The sequence below is a fragment of the Nicotiana tomentosiformis genome, chromosome 2, assembly GCF_000390325.3.
Source record: "Nicotiana tomentosiformis chromosome 2, ASM39032v3, whole genome shotgun sequence".
Lineage (NCBI taxonomy): Eukaryota > Viridiplantae > Streptophyta > Magnoliopsida > Solanales > Solanaceae > Nicotiana > Nicotiana tomentosiformis.
In genome coordinates this window covers 188,277-206,193 of record NC_090813.1, presented here as the reverse complement: position 1 = coordinate 206,193, position 17,917 = coordinate 188,277, and the positions used below count along the sequence as shown (strand labels likewise).

Here is a 17,917-nt window from a genome sequence, read left to right as displayed (position 1 = left end):
GGACTTCGGAGTATTCATCCATATGCTCTGCATTGAGTCCTACGCCAATTAGGAAGATACCAAACAATCCCTTATGATGAAGATTTGAGTCCACAGGTTATTGAACTATGCCCAAAAGCTGCATTCCCAGAAGAAAAGGTTCGCCAGATTTGGCACCAATGTAGGTTTCTGGAGCCACAAACTCAAGTACGGGATTGTTCCTCGGGTAAAGTAGAATCTAACTACACAGCCTGGTATGGTAAGAGAGTTCGAGTCGATCAAGAGACAGAACAGCCTGCCAAAAGACCCCATGTCCAACAATTCACCGATGGAGCGCGAGAACAGTGGGTTTGGTTAGCTAAAGAAAAGGAATACCGGACCACCATAAGCAAGCTAGAGGATCAAATCAAAAACCTCAAATTTAACAGTAGTTTGCAGGCTGCTGAGGATGAAGGAGAAAAGAAAAGGTTGGCCCGAGAAAATGAAGCCCTCCGAGCTCAAATTCAGAAAATGAAAATAGTTACTGAAAACCCGGTAAAAAGCAAAAAAAATGAAAGACTCATAAGCAATCTGAGACGGAAAGTTCATGATTATGGGTTTGATTTGACAAAGGCCGAGGATGAATTGGCAAAAGCTCGGGCAAAATTGGCGTATAATGCAGAAGAACGGGCAAGGTGTGTTCAGCATTTAAAGCAAAAGTATGATAGAGGGGTCACGATCTTAAGGGAAAAGCTGACTAATCTCGAAAATAAAATGTTCCAACAGACAAAGGATTTTGAAGCTGAAAGAGAGCATTGCTATACATTGATTTCCCGATTGGAAGAAGTCATACAACAATTGCAAGACCAAAACCATACTGCCACACAAGTGTTGGAGGTCCGGTCTCAACAAATTGGACGCTTGCTCCAAGAAAAGGGCGTCATTAGAATGAGGATTAAAGAAATCGTTGATTACGTCGCAATGAAATGCCATGAATGTGAAGATATGACCAGGTCCATGTTCTTTACTTCTGTGATGACTTTTGTCCGTCATGTGATGGATGATTTAGAGTACCTTCAAGAAGAGATTGCACGCAGGCCCACGTCGAGACCGAATGATGTACCACGGGGCCCCAGAGTAGTATTAGAGGCTCTTATGTATTCCTGATTTTTTATTTATTTATTATTTTTGGCTTTGAGTCTGTATTTTTTACCTTTTCGAGTTTTTTTTTGAGTATTTATGTTTAATCATCAGTATTCCCAAAATCTTTGTAATAGAAAAACCTAAAAAGATTTTATTTAATGAAATTCTGGAAAAAAAAAATCAAAAACCAAAATTTTCTTTTCTTTTATTCTGCATTTATTTCCTGAACTATGTAATGATCTGATTCATGCGGCGTCATGATACGTAGGCAATCCCCATTGTATTTGATCGTAGCTATAGACAATCTGAGTGAAAAATAAAGAAAAAGAGAGAAAAAGAAGGAAAATTGAGTGAACAAGAAAGAAAAAAGAGTGAAAAATAAAAGAGCAAAAACAACAGTAAGGGAAGGAAAAAGAAATAAGGATTCGAAATTTGAGAAAAGAGATAGTAAAGCCGGGATAAAACATACAGCCGTTGCAAAGACATTTAGAAACATTTAATTGTTTAAGTGCATTTCATCCCCAATATGCGATTCCTTATCTGTTAAATATCTCAAACCAACCAGGTTGTTGTGTGTGCAAATATCAAAGGTCCTATTAAGGTGGTTGGTTTTGTGGTAATCTGGCTTCCCATCCTTACTTCACGAGATCTAAAGGCAGTGTTCCTATGACCTCTGAAAGTCATCTACCAATTATTGAGCCTGAGGATAGTCCTGTATCGGATATTCCACAGTCAGAGTCTGCAGCCACTGAGGAAAATAGAAGGCTACGCGTCCGCATGTTAGAAATGTGGGACGCTTGGTCTAATGGCAAAGAACCGCCCAGTATAATCCCCGGATTTCCTGAACTGCTTCCCTGGACGAGTGGAATCTCTAATGTCCCCATCCTCGTAACAAACCCATTCATCCCGTTTGGGTACCCCACTATATCGGCCAATTTCACCGGTATGCCTTCTGAGGTTCGCCCCCAGGCACCATTTTCAGGGGTACCTTCTACATTATTCACCGCACCACCAGTCTCTACTACGACACAACCAACAGTTCCCAGGCCATGCTTCGAGCATTCAGCTTTCACTTTTCAAGTCCTGCAATTTTAGCTAGACAATGCTCATGTTACCCCAAACTCTTACCCTCAACACCCGCAGTTTGAGTCTCCTATAGAACAGGAAAGAGCTATGAGAAACCCCGAGCAAGAAGAGATGGTTCGGAAGATGAAAAGCCTCGAAAAAGGTCTAAAGAACATGCAAGGCCTGAGTGGCCAAAAGAGTGTCTCCTACTCCGATCTGTGTATGTTTCCTCATGTTCATTTGCCCGTTGGTTTTAAAATGCCAAAATTCAAAAAATACGACGGGCACGTAGACCCGATCGCTCATTTGAAAAGATATTGCAATCAGTTGAGAGGGGCAGGTGGAAAAGAAGAACTTTTGATGGCCTATTTCGGGGAGAGCTTGATGGGAATTGCGTCAGAATGGTACATAAATCAGGACATCTCCCATTGGCATATATGGGATGACTTGGCTCGAGATTTTGTCAGGCAATTTCAATACAATATTGATATAGCTCCATATAGGAATTCTCTAACCAATTTCAAGAAGAAAACCACGGAAAGCTTCCGTGAATATGCTATCAAGTGGCGTGAGCAAGCATCCAGAGTGAAACCGCCTATGGATGAGGCAGAAATGGTCAATGTTTTCTTGCAGGCCCAAGAGGCCGATTACTTTCAAAACATGATGTTTGCAATGGGCAAACTTTTTGCAGAGGCCATAAAAATCGGAGAAATGGTAGAAAATGGCTTGAAAACTGGCCGAATCATAAGTCAATTTGCTTTGAGAGCCACCTCCCAAGCCATCCAGAACGGCTCGGGAGGTTTAGCAAATCGAAAGAAGAGGGAAGAAGGAGCCTTGATGACTTCAGGTTTGAGAGGCCCCCATCGATCCCGCGATCATTCTTACCTTCCTTCCAGAACCCCACAACACTACTACCCCCATCAAGATGCAGCATATGCCGTGGCACCGCCTCCCTATGCGGTGATGAATGTCCAACCTTATGCACGGCCACAACAACACTACAACTAAAATCGAGCTCCACCTCCCAAAAATAACCATCCTTACCAAGCTCCATATAACCCCCGTACCCCACAAAACAATTACCAACATGATACACGCCCTCGTGAGCATCCTAGGAGAAACGACTTCACCCTTATTGGTGAGTCCTACTCTAGCTTGTTTCCAAAATTAGTCCAGATGGATCTATTGCAACTTGTGCCTCCAAACCGGCAAAATCCGGAATCTCCATCATACCGGCCCGGTACTAGGTGTGCCTATCATTCAGGGGCAGAGGGTCATGATACAGAGGATTGTTGGACTCTCAAGAGAGCCGTTGAGAATTTGATAGAACAAAAACGAGTGGTGCTGAGGGACGAGGAAGTCCCCAATGTGACTAACAATCCATTACCGACTCACAACAACGGGCCGGTCATTGGAATGATTTGTGATGATAAAGAGTTTTATCTAGCTTTGAAAGCTATCATCGCCATTGTCGATTCAGAGGCAAGACCTAAAGCGGTGTTGAAACAAGCCAGAAAAGAGAAGAAAATCACTCTAACTCCTCAAGTTGCAGAAACAAATACTGGGGCAGCACCAGCTAAGGACGCAATTTTCTATGTTCCTAGGGCCCTAAGGAAAGAACAACTCATGTTGAACACTCCCAAAAGATTTGAGCAGAGGAAAGTCACGCTAAATGTGTTAAAGTTGTATGTGCCAAAAGGGACTTATGTGGCGCGGGGGCCGGTAATTTCACCAAGGCTGAATAAGCCCGTGGTTATTAGCCGCGCACCACAGAGCCCTATGAGAGACCCCACTGCAGTCCCCTGGAATTATAGCAAAATAATGGTTACTTACAAGGGGAAAGAGATTATGGGAGAGGTGAACGAAATGAACCAACCTAGGAAATACCCCAACCCAGAAGAGCAAAAGATGTTAAAACTGAGCAAGGATAAACGGTTTCCGCCTAAGAAGCCTGTGAGTTCTGAGGAAGTAGAAGAGTTTTTTCGAAAAATGAAAACTTCGGAATATGCAATAATTGACCAGCTCAGGAAGACTCCTTCCCAGGTTTCACTTTTATCTCTTTTTATTAGCTCAAATGAACATCAGAAGGTACTCCTGAAAACATTGAACGAGGCATATGTCCCGGTTGAAATTTCAGTTGAACAATTGGAAAGAATGGCTGAACAATTCTTTGAAGTTAATAGGATTTCCTTCAGCCGTGATGATTTGCCCCAAGAGGGAGCCGCCCATAACAAAGCCCTTCACTTGACTGTCAAATGCAAAGGTTATTATATGAAGAGAGTCATGCTAGATGGTGGGTCTGGGGTCGACATTTTCCCTCTCTCAACGCTCTAGAGGATGAAAATTGGAACAGAAAGAATCCGACCAAACATTGTATGTATGTGCGCTTTTGATGGTGTCAAACGAGACACAATAGGGGAAATTGATTTGATTTTGACGATTGGCCCTGTGGATTTTGAGGTAACTTTCTAGGTTCTAGACATGGATACTTCATATAATTTTCTCCTAGGAAGACCATGGATTCACACTGCAGGAGCTGTGCCCTCCACTCTTCATCAAATGGTCAAATTTGAACATGAAAATCAAGAAATTATTGTCCACGGGGAGGATGAACAGTCCACTTACAGGGACCCTTCAGTCCCATGTCTCGAAGCTAGAGAAGGAAGTGAGCACATTGTCTACCAAGCCTTCGAAATTGTGATCGCTGATCAATGCAAAGAAGGGGCCCCGTTCCATTAACCTTGCTTATCTAATGCCTCGGTCATGGTCGCCACTGAAATGATTAAACATGGGTACAAGCCCGGAAAGGGGCTCGGGGTATATCTACAAGGCATCATAGAGCCCGTTACGTCAACCGCCAATGAGAAGTTCTTCGGCGTAGGTTTCCGAGGTACAGAGGCCGATAGAAAATAGGCTGACGAGCGCAAGAAAAATGGGTGGGTCCTGCCTCAGCCCGTTCCGCATCTCACCAAGTCATTTATTGATCCCAAATATGTAGAAGAAGAAGAAGAAGAAGAGACCTTCACGGCTGAAAAGATTGAGGACATTTGTGAAGCCATGAAACGAATATTGTATGAGTCCCACATGGTCCAGCCGGGGGAAGGAACGAGCACTGTTGAGGTGTTATCATGGGGCCAAATGCCAAGCTTCAGAATTGGAAAGCTACCCCATTCCCTGTCAGGCGGGAATCCCGGTAGTCCAGTCTTGCCATCTTTTCTACATTACGAGTTATTTCAGGGTGTAACTCGAATGTTTTTATTCTATTGTCTTTTGATTTCGATGTAAACCCTCTTATCTTCAATTCAATGAAATGAAATCAATATTTCATCATCAATGGATGTTTCCTTTTTCTTTATTCTAATTTTGCTATTTTTCTTATCTTTTCCTTTTCAGTTCTAATAATGCGGACTTAAATAACATGACATGCTTGCGGACTTCATGCCCAGATCCTAAAATGATGTCTAACTGTGAAATAATGAATCAAGATCCAGAATATGATGAAGATGAGGCTTTTAAGGAAATAAATCGAGAATTGGAACAATTTGAGAATAAGCCTAGGCCAAACTTAAATAAAATCGAGCCAGTTAATTTGGGTAGTCCAGAAGAGGTCCGACAAACCATGATAAGCATTCACGCCGATGAAAGAACTAGGGATGTATTGATCCAACTTTTGTTTTAATTCAAGGATGTGTTTGCATGGTCCTATGATGATATGCCAGGTTTGAGCGTTGATTTGGTAGTACATAAATTGCCAACTTATCCCGGTTACCCACCCGTACAACAAAAGCAAAGAAAGTTTAAAACGGAAATCAGTGATAAGATCAAAGAAGAAGTCTCTAAACAATTAAAAACTGGTGTGATTCGGGTGGTCCGATACACCACGTGGTTGGCTAATGTGGTCCCAGTGCCAAAGAAAGATGGGAAAACCCGAGTGTGTGTTGATTATCGGAATTTGAACAAAGCAAGTCCCAAGGACAACTTTCCACTGCCAAACATTCATATTCTTGTTGACATCTGTGCCAAACATGAGATACAGTCTTTCGTGGATTGTTATGCTGGGTATCACCAGGTTCTGATGGATGAGGACGACGCAGAAAAGACGGCTTTCACCATGCCGTGGGGCACTTATTGTTACAGAGTTATTCCATTTGGTTTGAAAAATGCCGGGGCAACTTACATGAGAGCCATGACTGCCATCTTCCATGACATGATGCACCGGGAAATTGAGGTATATGTGGATGATGTGATCATTAAATCCAGAACACAAGAAGGTCATGTGCAAGATCTGAGAAAGTTATTTGAGCGTCTGTGCAAGTATGATTTGAAATTGAATCCAGCCAAATGTGCATTCGGAGTTCCATCTGGGAAACTTCTGGGGTTTATAGTCAGCCGGAGGGGTATTGAGTTAGATCCGACAAAGATAAAGTCTATTCGGGATTTGCCACCTCCGAGAACTAAGAAAGAGGTCATGAGTCTGCTAGGGAGATTGAATTACATCAGTAGGTTCATTGCTCAGCTTACTACCATGTGTGAGCCCATATTTAAGTTGCTGAAGAAAGATGCAGCGATCAAATGGACAGATGAATGTCAAGAGGCTTTTGATAAGATCAAAGAATATATGTCAAATCTGCCAGTGTTGGTTCCACCCGAGCCAGGAAGACCTTTGTTCTTGTATCTGACAGTCTTGGAAAATTTCTTTGGCTGTGTCCTGGGGCAACATGATGTGACCGGGAAGAGAGAGAAGGCCATATACTACTTGAGCAAGAAGTTTACCATTTATGAAGCCAAGTATACTTTGTTGGAAAGAACTTGTTGCGCCCTAACTTGGGTCGCCCAGAAGCTCAGACATTATCTTTTGGCCTACACCACATATCTCATAACTAGAATGGATCCTCTGAAGTACATATTCCAGAAACCAATGCCCATGGGAAGGTTAGCAAAATGGAAAATCCTGCTCCTGAGTTCGACATTGTCTATGTCACCCGTACAACGATGAAAGCTCAAGCCTTGGCAGATCATCTAGCTAAGAACCCGGTTGATGATGAATACCAACCCCTAAGTACTTACATTCCGGACGAGGAAGTAAATTCAGTTGAAGTAATTCCAGAAGACACCAATTCTTGGAAAATGTTCTTTGATGGAGCTGTAAATGTAAAAGGTGTCGGGATTGGGGCAATTTTGGTTTCACCCACCGATCAGCACTACCCGGCCACAGCCCGGCTTTGATTCTTCTGAACCAACAACACCGCTGAGTATAAAGCCTGCATTATGGGCATGAATATGGCAGTTGATCTGGATGTGGAAGAATTGTTAATCATGGGAGATTCAGATTTGATCATTCGACAAGCCCAAGGTGAATGGGAAACTCGAGATATCAAGCTTATCCCATATAGGAAACATGTGGAATATCTTAGAAAATGATTCAAGTCCGTCGAGTTCAAGTATATTCCTCGATTCCACAACGAGTTAGCTGATGCATTAGCTACTTTGGCCTCAATGCTGCCGTATCCGGGCAATGTCCATATTGACCCGCTGGAAATCCAAATTCGAGAGAGGCCTGGTTATTGTAATACAATTGAAATAGAACCAGATGTTCAGCCATGGTATCATGATATCAAAAGGTTTATGAAAATAAAGAAATATCCCGAACAGGCTAGTGGAGACCAAAAGAGAACCATTAGAAGGCTTGCCAGCGGTTTCTTCTTGAGCGGAGAAATCTTGTACAAAAGAACTCCAGATCTGAATCTCTTGAGGTGTGTAGATACCCTAGAAGCTGAAAAGATCATGAACGAAGTGCATTCGGGAGTATGTGGACCTCACATGAACGGATATGTCCTTGCAAAGAAAATCCTTCGGGCAGGTTATTACTGGATGACCATGGAAAATGATTGCTTCAGTTTTGTCCGGAAGTGTCATCAGTGTCAGATACACGGTGACCGGATTCATGCACCGCCTTTAGAGTTACATCCTATGTCAGCACCTTGGCCGTTCGTTGCTTAGGGTATGGATGTCATTGGGCCAATCGAGCTGAAAGCTTCAAATGGGCACAGATTCATCTTGGTTGCCATTGATTATTTCACAAAGTGGGTTGAAGCAGTCACTTTCAAAGCTATTACCAAGAAAGCGGTGGTGGACAATGCTACAAATATGAACAACCACTTGATGAGGGAGGTATGCGAACAATTTAAGATTACGCATCGTAATTCTACCCCTTATCGGCCCAAATCTAATGGCGCTGTTAAAGCTGCAAACAAGAATATCAAGAAGATCCTCAAGAAAATGATTCAAAGTTCTAGACAGTGGCATGAAAAGCTGCCTTTCGCATTATTGGGATATCGCACAACCGTGCGCACATCAGTTGGGGCTACGCCTTACTTATTGGTTTATGGCACTGAAGCCGTAATACTTGCAGAAGTTGAAATTCCCTCTCTTCAAATCATTGTTGAAGCCGAGATCGAGGATGATGAATGGATCAAGGCCCGATTGGAAAAATTAACTTTGATTGATGAAAAGCGAAAGGCTGCAGTTTGCCACGGGCAGTTGTACCAACAAAGAATGGCCCGTGCCTACAACAAGAAAGTGCGACCCAGGAAATTCGAAGTGGGGCAACTCGTTCTGAGACATATTCTCCCGCATCATGAGGAAGCAAAAGGAAAATTTGCTCCAAATTGGAAAGGTCCGTACATTATAAGAAAACTGTTGTCGAAAGGAGCGTTGTACTTGGGAGACATTGAAGGAAATGACCCCGAAACAGTTGTCAATGCAGATGCGGTCAAGAGGTATTATGTTTGACCTTTTTTTTTGTTTCTTTGATCACCCTCTTTGGAACCTGGAAGTTACTACGAAAAAAAAGATTAAAAAAAAAAAAATAAAGTTCCTTGAACTACGTTTGATTTGATTCCGAAAGGATACGTAGGCAGCCTCTCTCTGGGGTTCAGTCATACCAAAACAAAAACCCAATTTCCCTCAAAAGTGAAACCGGGGCAGATGTTATAATGGTTTGGCGATGGTTTTTGTCTGAAAGGTTCCAAAGTTGTAATTCAATCCAAATCCTTTTCAAGTCCTTCTGATCAATCGGCAAAGAGATTCAAAATGGGAGGATACAGTTACTCGGATCTGATACAACAAAATAAGAGAAATAAAATGAGAGAGTCTTATTGGTGAAAACCTCACCGGCATCATAAGGCGATGGTAAGCAGAGAAAATCGAAAATGAGAGAGTCTTGTTAGTGAAAACTCACAAAGAGCACTATAAGGCGATGGTGAGAAGAGAAATGAGAGAGGCCAGCTGGTGAAAACCCGCAAAGGGCGCCACTGATCGAAAAGAGAATCCTCACAGTCACTGGCATCGACACAGTCCTGGGCAAAGTTTCTCAGTCTCAAAGCAAGAGTTGTGATGAATTTCTGAGAGATGGACGGTTTACACAGATTAGGCATCTAGTCCAAGAGGCATGTCATGTTCATTGAAGTTTGTATACACTCCAGATAAGTCCTTCTTTCTTTTCCCCGAAAGGGATACTTCTTGTCTAAATTCATTTGTCTATTCCATTGTTTGCTTTTCTTTGAATCCTTTTCGGTTTAACTGTGTTATGAAACTAAGACAAAGAAGGGGAGGCAGGACTGATTTACAAGGTTCTCACTTGATACAAGCCAATATGCAAAAGAAAAGGCACCCAATCTCGGCAAGGGCATCAAGTTGACTCCAACTGGCCATGTTGGTCGATGTTTCGAAATCAAAAACTATTGAAAGAGGAAATTCAAAGTAAAATGCCCATAAGGGCAAAATAAAAGTTGAAAAAGTTAAGTCCCACGTGACTAACCATCATGGAAAAATCCAAAAAAGCCAGAGGTTCTCCGAGGTTAGAAATGCAATCGATATTCAGGAAACAACCAGTTGCAACTGAAAGGACCGAGACCAAGTGACTTAAACAATCAAGGCCACAAAACCAACCACCGTTTCAAACTGACAAATTGTTTTTTGTTTGAAAAAAAAATAGGGAAACAGGTGCAATCCAAAAGCAACCTTGCAAGAAGCAGGTGCAACCAAAACGAAATTACGCAAAGGTTAGAAACAGTTTTGCAGCAACTACTGCAAAAGGGAAGTCTTCTCCAAACTCTTTCCCGTATATTACTCATTATCTTAAAAAAAATATATGAAATTAAAAAGAAAGAAAAAAAAATCATAGTAGTATAGGGTCTCCAATCCCTAGCTGCGTTTTCCAACATAGGGTCTCCATTCCCTAGTTGATAATTTTTAGACATAGGGTCTCCACTCCCTAGTCTCTTTTCCAACATAGGGTCTCCACTCCTTAGTTAATAATTTTTAGGCATAGGGTCTCCACTCCCTAGTCGCTTTTCCAATATAGGGTCTCCACTCTCTAGTTGATTTTATTTTTAGACATAGTGTCTCCACTCCCTAGTCGCCTTTTCCAACATAGGGTCTCCACTTCCTAGTTGATTTTATTTTAGACATAGGGTCTCCACTCCCTAGTCGTTTTTCCAACATAGTGTATCCACTCCCTAGTTGATTGATATTTTAGACATAGGGTCTCCACTCCCTAGTCTCTTTTCCAGCATAGGGTCTCAACTCCCTAGTTGATGATTTTCCAACATAGGGTATCCACTCCTTAGTTGATTGATATTTTAGACATAGGGTCTTCACTCCCTAGTCTCTTTTCCAACATAGGGTCTCCACTTCCTAGTTGATGATTTTCCAACATAGGGTATCCACTCCCTAGTTGATTGATATTTTAGACATAGGGTCTCCACTCCCTAGTCTCTTTTCCAACATAGGGTCTTCACTCCCTAGTTGATGATTTTCCAACATAGGGTATCCACTCCCTAGTTGATGATATTTTAGACATAAGGTCTCCACTCCCTAGTCTCTTTTCAAACATAGGGTCTCTACTCCCTAGTTGATTTTATTTTAGACATAGGGTCTCCACTCCCTAGTCGTTTTTCTAACATAGGGTATCCACTCCCTAGTTGATTGATATTTTAGATATAGGGTCTCCACTCCCTAGTCTCTTTTCCAACATAAGGTCTCAACTCCCTAGTTGATGATTTTCCAACATAGGGTATCCACTCCTTAGTTGATTGATATTTTAGACATAGGGTCTTCACTCCCTAGTCTCTTTTCCAACATAGGGTCTCCACTCCCTAGTTGATGATTTTCCAACATAGGGTCCTCACTCCCTAGTTGATGATTTTTAGATATAGGGTCTCCACTCCCTAGTTTATTTTCCAACATAGGGTCTCCACTCCCTAGTTTATTTTCCAACATAGGGTCTCCACTCCCTAGTTGATGTTTTTAGACATAGGGTCTCCACTCCCTAGTCGCTTTTGCAACATAGGGTCTCTACTCCCTAGTTGATGTTATTGTAGACATAGGGGCTCCACTCCCTAGTCGTCTTTTCCAACATAGGGTCTCCACTCCCTAGTTGATTTTATTTTTGACATAGGGTCTCCACTACCTAGTCGCTTTTTCCAACATAGGGTCTCCACTCCCTAGTTGATTTGATCTTAAATGCAGGGTACACCATTCCCCGATATCTTTGCCAATATAGGGTATCCCATTCCCTAGCCACATTTTCCCAACATAAGGTACACCAATCCTTAGTTGAGACATCCTTTTGACAATAAAAGAACACAATCCCAAAAAAAAAAAAAACACATGACATTTTCAGGGTACACCACTCCCGACCTTTTATTGCTTTCAATAAAGAAGTAGTTTAGAATTTTGTTACAATAACACATGAAATTTTCCTAGTGCAAACTGGGGCAGAAAAATTTTGTTCGATTGTTTGTTTTGGTGTCTGAGTAGGTTTTACCTCGAGGCACAGAGTTCGAAATGACCAAAAGAAGAAGTCTCAATTCAGAATAAAATAAAAGAAAAAAAAAGTGAATCCAAAATGCAAAAGCAATTGAAAAGATGTGGAATGCTAAGACATGACTGAAGCCACGAGCATTGGAATTCCGGTTTGATTAGAAGAAGCTATAGAACAATGAACTAGAACCTACAACTAATGAGCATCAAGGTTTAGATCAGAGTCTGCATGAAGAACCATTCAAGACTCAAGATCAAGTTTCTAAAGACTCGTGGATAGGAATCTTGTAACTCATAATTGATAGGCTTGTTTATTTTATTTTATTTTTGATATAATAGCAGGACCGCGGACCGGAGCCTCGACGGAACCTCACTCGACTCCTCAACTCATCATTCCACCATTCTCCTTAAACTACACTCGACCTGATTCCCCTATAACCCGAGATATGTAAGCTGTCCAAAACCAGGACTCGGTTGCACCCTATCTTTTATTTCTTTTCCTTTTGAATAATGGTTTGGTCAAACATTAGTCACGTGGCTCACCTAGTCTTTGCCTGAAAACTTTTCATGTTTCCAAGCAAAGAGGGGCAGCTGTGAGCACCTAATGTTTGACTATATTTGAATTTTTATCACCTTCTACTGCGTAAATATTTTTAGAATTTAATATATATATATTTTTTTAGCTTTGTTACACTTATATATATATATATATATATATATATATATATATATATATATAGAGAGAGAGAGAGAGAGAGAGAGAGAGAGAAAATACACCTCCTATTCATCGTGAATTATTACTATTATTATTATTATTATTATTAAATAAAATGAATTAAATACCGAAAATAAATAAAAATTATTATTATTATTATTATTATTATTATTATTTTTTTTTAAAAAAAAAAAAATTTCGGATGGGAATTAAAAAATAGGAAAATTAGAAATATAAAATTTAAAAGTAAAAGTAAAAGTAGGTAGAAATTGTTTAATAAAAAAAAGTAAAAGAAAGTGGAAAATTAAAAAAATAAAAGTAAAAGAATGTGGAAATTTAAAAAATAAAAAGTAAAATAAAGTTGGAATTAAAAAATAAAAGTAAGGGTATCTGATTTTTTTTAAAAAAAAGTAAAAGTAAGTGGGAAATAAAAAAAGAAAAGTAAAATAAGTGGGAAATAAAAAAAAAAGTAAAAAAGTGAGATTTTAAATATATTAAAAGTAAAAAAAGGTGAGAAATTAAAAAATAAAAGTAAAGGAAAGTGGGGAATTATTTTTTAAAAAAAATAAGAAAAATGGGAAGTGGAAATTATTTTTAATTAAAAAAATGAAATTTTTGAAATATATTTTCTATAAATAGAAGAGAAATGTGATGAAAAAGAGAGAGAAAAAGGAAAGAATAGGGAGGAAGGAATTCAGAAAAAATTATTTTCTTCTTCTAGGATAAGGAAATTTCTACTCGTGTCATTCTTTCTTCGGCTTTCTTTCGAAAATTCACCAGCTTCACCACCCCAAAACTCTTGACCACTTTTGAGCCATCATTAACCCCCTCCCCCCCCCCCCCAAAAAAAAAGCTCCAAAAATAGCCACTAAATCGTCAGTTTTGCAAGGTCGATTGAGGTTGCAAGTTGAGATTTGCCGCTCGAGTTTTCCGTGGTCTGAAGGGTCCAGTTGAGAGTTATCCGATCATTGAGTGGTTGTAACTTAAATCCACAATCATCAATACAAAGGTTCATTTCTCTTTCTATTTTGTTTTTTTTTTCTCATTAATGTTTTCGGTCACTCTGTTTTAATTTAACTTTGAGTATGATATGATCGAGTTCGCATCTGAGTGTGCTAAGATTAATTTGTTCTCATGTTGAGTATTTGTTAAGATTAATTTATTGTCCTTTTTAGTAGTTCATATGGTTAATTTTATTGATGAATATGTATTAATTCGTTACTTTTCTTGTTTATTCAATGAAGTAATGGCTTTCTATTTTAGTATGCTTTAGTTTCATTTTGATCTCCTATCTTAGTGACTAAATTGATCCTGCTTGTATCTATCTATTCTAGCCATAAATTTAGTCTAGTTTCAAATATTGGTTACCCGTAAAATTATAAGAGATTAGGTTGGGCCATGATTGGTGTAAGACTTTAATTGGACTTCCCTAACGTATTTATGGGCTAATTGTTGCACATGACCAAAAACAAATAAACATTCACAAGCTAGCCAACTTTTTTCCGTAATTAATTTACTTCATTTCCTCCATAACAATATACATACCTCATGACCTTACAATAATGTCAAAAAATAATAATTAGTAATTGAATAATATTCTAACATCATAGCTTGATTTAGGCGCGATTAATAATAAATTATCGTGACTATGGGTATGGTTCCCGTGGCATAGTCATGATACGTAAATCCCAATTCAAGTGCGCGTTTCACGCGACTTGACTTCAACTTCGAATAATAATAAAAATAAGCATGTTGTAAATCGCGAGTGCGTTTCATGTGACGCGATTCGCAATTATGTACAAAAACATAATGAGTGTGCGACATCGCGACTTGTTCAAATAAGTTCCATAAATAATTAAAAGCGGTTAAAAGTTAAAAATGCACAATAGGTTTTAAGCATGTATTAAATCAGATAATTAGGCCAATCATTAATAGTTGAGCGACCGTGCTAAAACCACGGAACTTGGGAGTGCCTCACACCTTCTCCCGGCTTAACAGAATTCCTTACCCGGTCTTCTGTGTTCGCGGACCATAAATAGAGTCAATTTCCTTGATTTGGGATTTAAAAATAAATCGGTGACTTGGGACACCATAACTTATTCCAAGTGGCGACTCTGAATTAAATAAATAATCCCATTTCGAATAATGTCACTTAAATTGGAAAAAACTCCTACCCCTACCCCCTCGGGAAAAAGGAGGTGTGACACCCACTAAAGCCAACCATTCGCACCTCCTTACCGGGGTATCCGAGCTTCTCCTCTACACATGCTCGAACCATCTCAGTCTCATTTCTCTCATTTTGTCCTTCACGGGGCACGCCTACCTTTAGCCGGATTTCTTCATTCATAACCTTATCCAACCTGGTATGCCCACACATTCATCTCAACATCCTAATCTCTGCTACTTTCATCTTCTGGGTATAGGAGTTCTTGCCTGGCCAACATTATGCCTTATAAAATATAGTCACTCTAACCACCACTCTATAGAACCTACTTTTAAGTTTGGGTGGCATATTCATATCACACAAGACTGCGAAAGTTAGCCTTCATTTCATGCACCCCATTCCGATACGATGTGTTACATACTCGTTTATCTACCCATTCCCTTAGATAACAAACCCAAAATACTTGTAATTCCTCTTTTAGGGATGACTTGTGAGTGTCACGTCCATGTCGTGAGCATGGACTGTCATGGGCGGCTTTCCAACCATGCCCCATGACCCCTTGGACGCGCCCCGTGGCGTCCTGGCCAGCTTCCCAACGCCCGTCGCCACGGTCGGCCCCGTGGTCTCGGCAGCTCCAAGTGACAAGCGTGCATGTGCTTCTGTCCCCCCACCAATAGCCATCGCCAGCATCCAGCCACAGGCAGATGCCAACAGCGCCGCGCCCGTAGACAATGCCGCGCGCGCAGACCCTGATGCTAAAGACAAAGTTGCTGCCAACGGACTTGTTTCTGCTTTGTAGAAGACTAAGTCCTTTTCATTGTAAATATAGAGTAGTTTTGCAGCATTTTCTTGAAGTGTGATTTTCCAGCTTTCATAGGTCTAGTCATATAACTTTGGTTTATTTTTTTTTAAGCATTATTAAGGGGGACCAAGCAATCAAACTTTCAAGCAAGCAAACAATTCTCTGTACTGGTGTCTCTCCCCCCGACACCGTGTTGTTTTTCTGTAATAGCTTTCATTCAATGCAATCAAGCTTTCTTTCATTCTCAATTCTCTTTTCTGCTCTCTCTTTCAATTGATCACGACATTGGTTTTCCCGTACGACACTGACAATCTAGTCTAGCGTACGAAGGGGACCTCAGTTGGCGGACAACAATCGCACTAACATCGGTTGCTTAGCCTTACGTCGCCCTTCCAAGGAACTTCAGGAAGGCACCGCATAACAGTTGGCATCAGAGCCTAGGCTCGACATCGGACAAGGGATTACATTGCAATTACCACCATTTCTGACCATGGTGAATTATGGGGATCACATCGCTACCCTTGAGGGAACGGTTGATGCATTATGGCCCATCGTGGAAATGGTGCCTGACCTAAAGACCAACCTAGTGCAAAGGTTGGACGACCTGGACTGCAGACTGATCTAGGCCGAAGTTGACATAGAAAACATCAGTCACGACTCTGAAGGATACCGGCAAATGGCAGCCACATAGGCAGCCGAAAAGTTTGGTAAATTTGAGGTCCTCCAACAGGAGCGCACCGAGGATTTAGCCAATAGGGCACAAGAGGCAGACTGGGTGACTACCATGCAACAAACTATAGACAACTTGACAAGCCAGCTCAACATTGTCAATGCTGCTTTACAAGGTCTGCTTCGATGAGGTGGAAACCAAATCGAGGGTATTGTGAGCCTCGCCCCTGTGGCCCAAAAACTGAAAATTCCTGAGCCAAAGCCATACATTGGAGCTCGGAATGCCAAAGAAGTGGAAAACTTCATCTTCGACATCGAACAGTACTTCGATGCCGTGGGGGGCCTAGAAGAAGCTAAGAAGGTAGCAACTGCTGCCATGTATCTTCAGGGTGATGCCAAACTCTGGTGGCGGGTGAAATACGAAGCCATCAAGGCTGGTGAAGATGCCCTCGAGACATGGGCAGAACTGAAGGCATCCATACGCCTACAGTTTTTCCCCAAAAATGTTGAGTACAATGCTAGGAGAAAGCTACGGGAGCTCCACCAGACCAAATCAGTAGGGGATTACGTGCGGGAATTCTCTACGCTCATGCTGAACATCCACGACATGGGGGACAAAGACAAACTCTTCACCTTCCTAAAAGGGTTGAAACCTTATGCCCGCATGGAGTTGCAAATACAAAGGGTAGACACATTACCTAAGGCAATCCAAGCAGCAGAGTGCCTTGGGGATTATCAAGTGGAAGCCCGGAAGGACATGCCTCAACAGCCTGTCCGAAGAGGATACAAAGGAGGCCAGCTGAACACTGGTGGCCCTAGCAGAAGTGGAGGAGACCGGAGTGCAACCAAATCTAAGGCTCCCTCCTCAAGCAGTACTAGCACTGCATCTAACAACAATGATCGGGGGAGGAAACCCCCCTCAGGATGCCGTCATTGCGACGGACCACATTGGAATATTGAATGCCCACATGCACAGATGAACGCCCATCAAGCTTTTGAGGATGGGACGGATTACGATGCTAATGATGCGGACCAGACCGAACCAGTTGGTGCATTCAATGCCATTTTTGGCTTTATTTCTGAGCCCATAGCGGGAACCAGTGCTGGTATCCGTAAGAAGAAGGACCCCTATCCAATCACCAAGAAAGGGAAAAAGAAGGCGAACGAGAGGACTCTTCCTCATCAAGAGAGGACCTTAATGTTCGTTGAAATGAAGGTAAATGGCAAGCCCATTCAGACGATGATCGATACGGGTGCTACCCACAACTACTTAGCCTCAACTCAGGTGGAGCGCCTTGGCCTAGTTGTAGGAAAGGGCAAAGGTCGTGTCAAGGTTATCAACTCACCACCTCAGCCAGTGGGTGGAATAGCCAAAGATGTACCGGTGAAACTTGGCCCTTATGAGGGAAAGTTCTACCTGCGCGTGGTGATCATAGATGACTTCGAGTTGATAGTGGGGTTGGAATTCCTGAGACAGACCAATACCATGCTCGCACCGTATGCAGACTTACTACTGATGATAGGAGAAAATGGAGCTAAGCCCTGCATTATTCTATGCATTCCCATAAAGATGGAA

The 17,917-nt window shown here is 41.4% G+C and overlaps 2 protein-coding genes across 2 annotated transcripts; both read left to right on the top strand.

Moving 5' to 3' along the window:
• Positions 1 to 1,767: 1,767 nt before the first annotated feature.
• On the top strand, positions 1,768 to 3,174 carry LOC138906823 (uncharacterized). The gene is made up of 2 exons (XM_070196527.1): positions 1,768 to 2,085; positions 2,197 to 3,174. Exons 1-2 carry the CDS (start codon positions 1,768 to 1,770, stop codon positions 3,172 to 3,174), a joined length of 1,296 nt encoding a protein of 431 aa, XP_070052628.1.
• Positions 3,175 to 3,342: 168 nt separating this feature from the next.
• Positions 3,343 to 4,500, top strand: LOC138906822 (uncharacterized). Its single transcript, XM_070196526.1, has one exon. It carries the CDS (start codon positions 3,343 to 3,345, stop codon positions 4,498 to 4,500), a length of 1,158 nt encoding a protein of 385 aa, XP_070052627.1.
• The last annotated feature ends 13,417 nt before the right edge of the window (positions 4,501 to 17,917 follow it).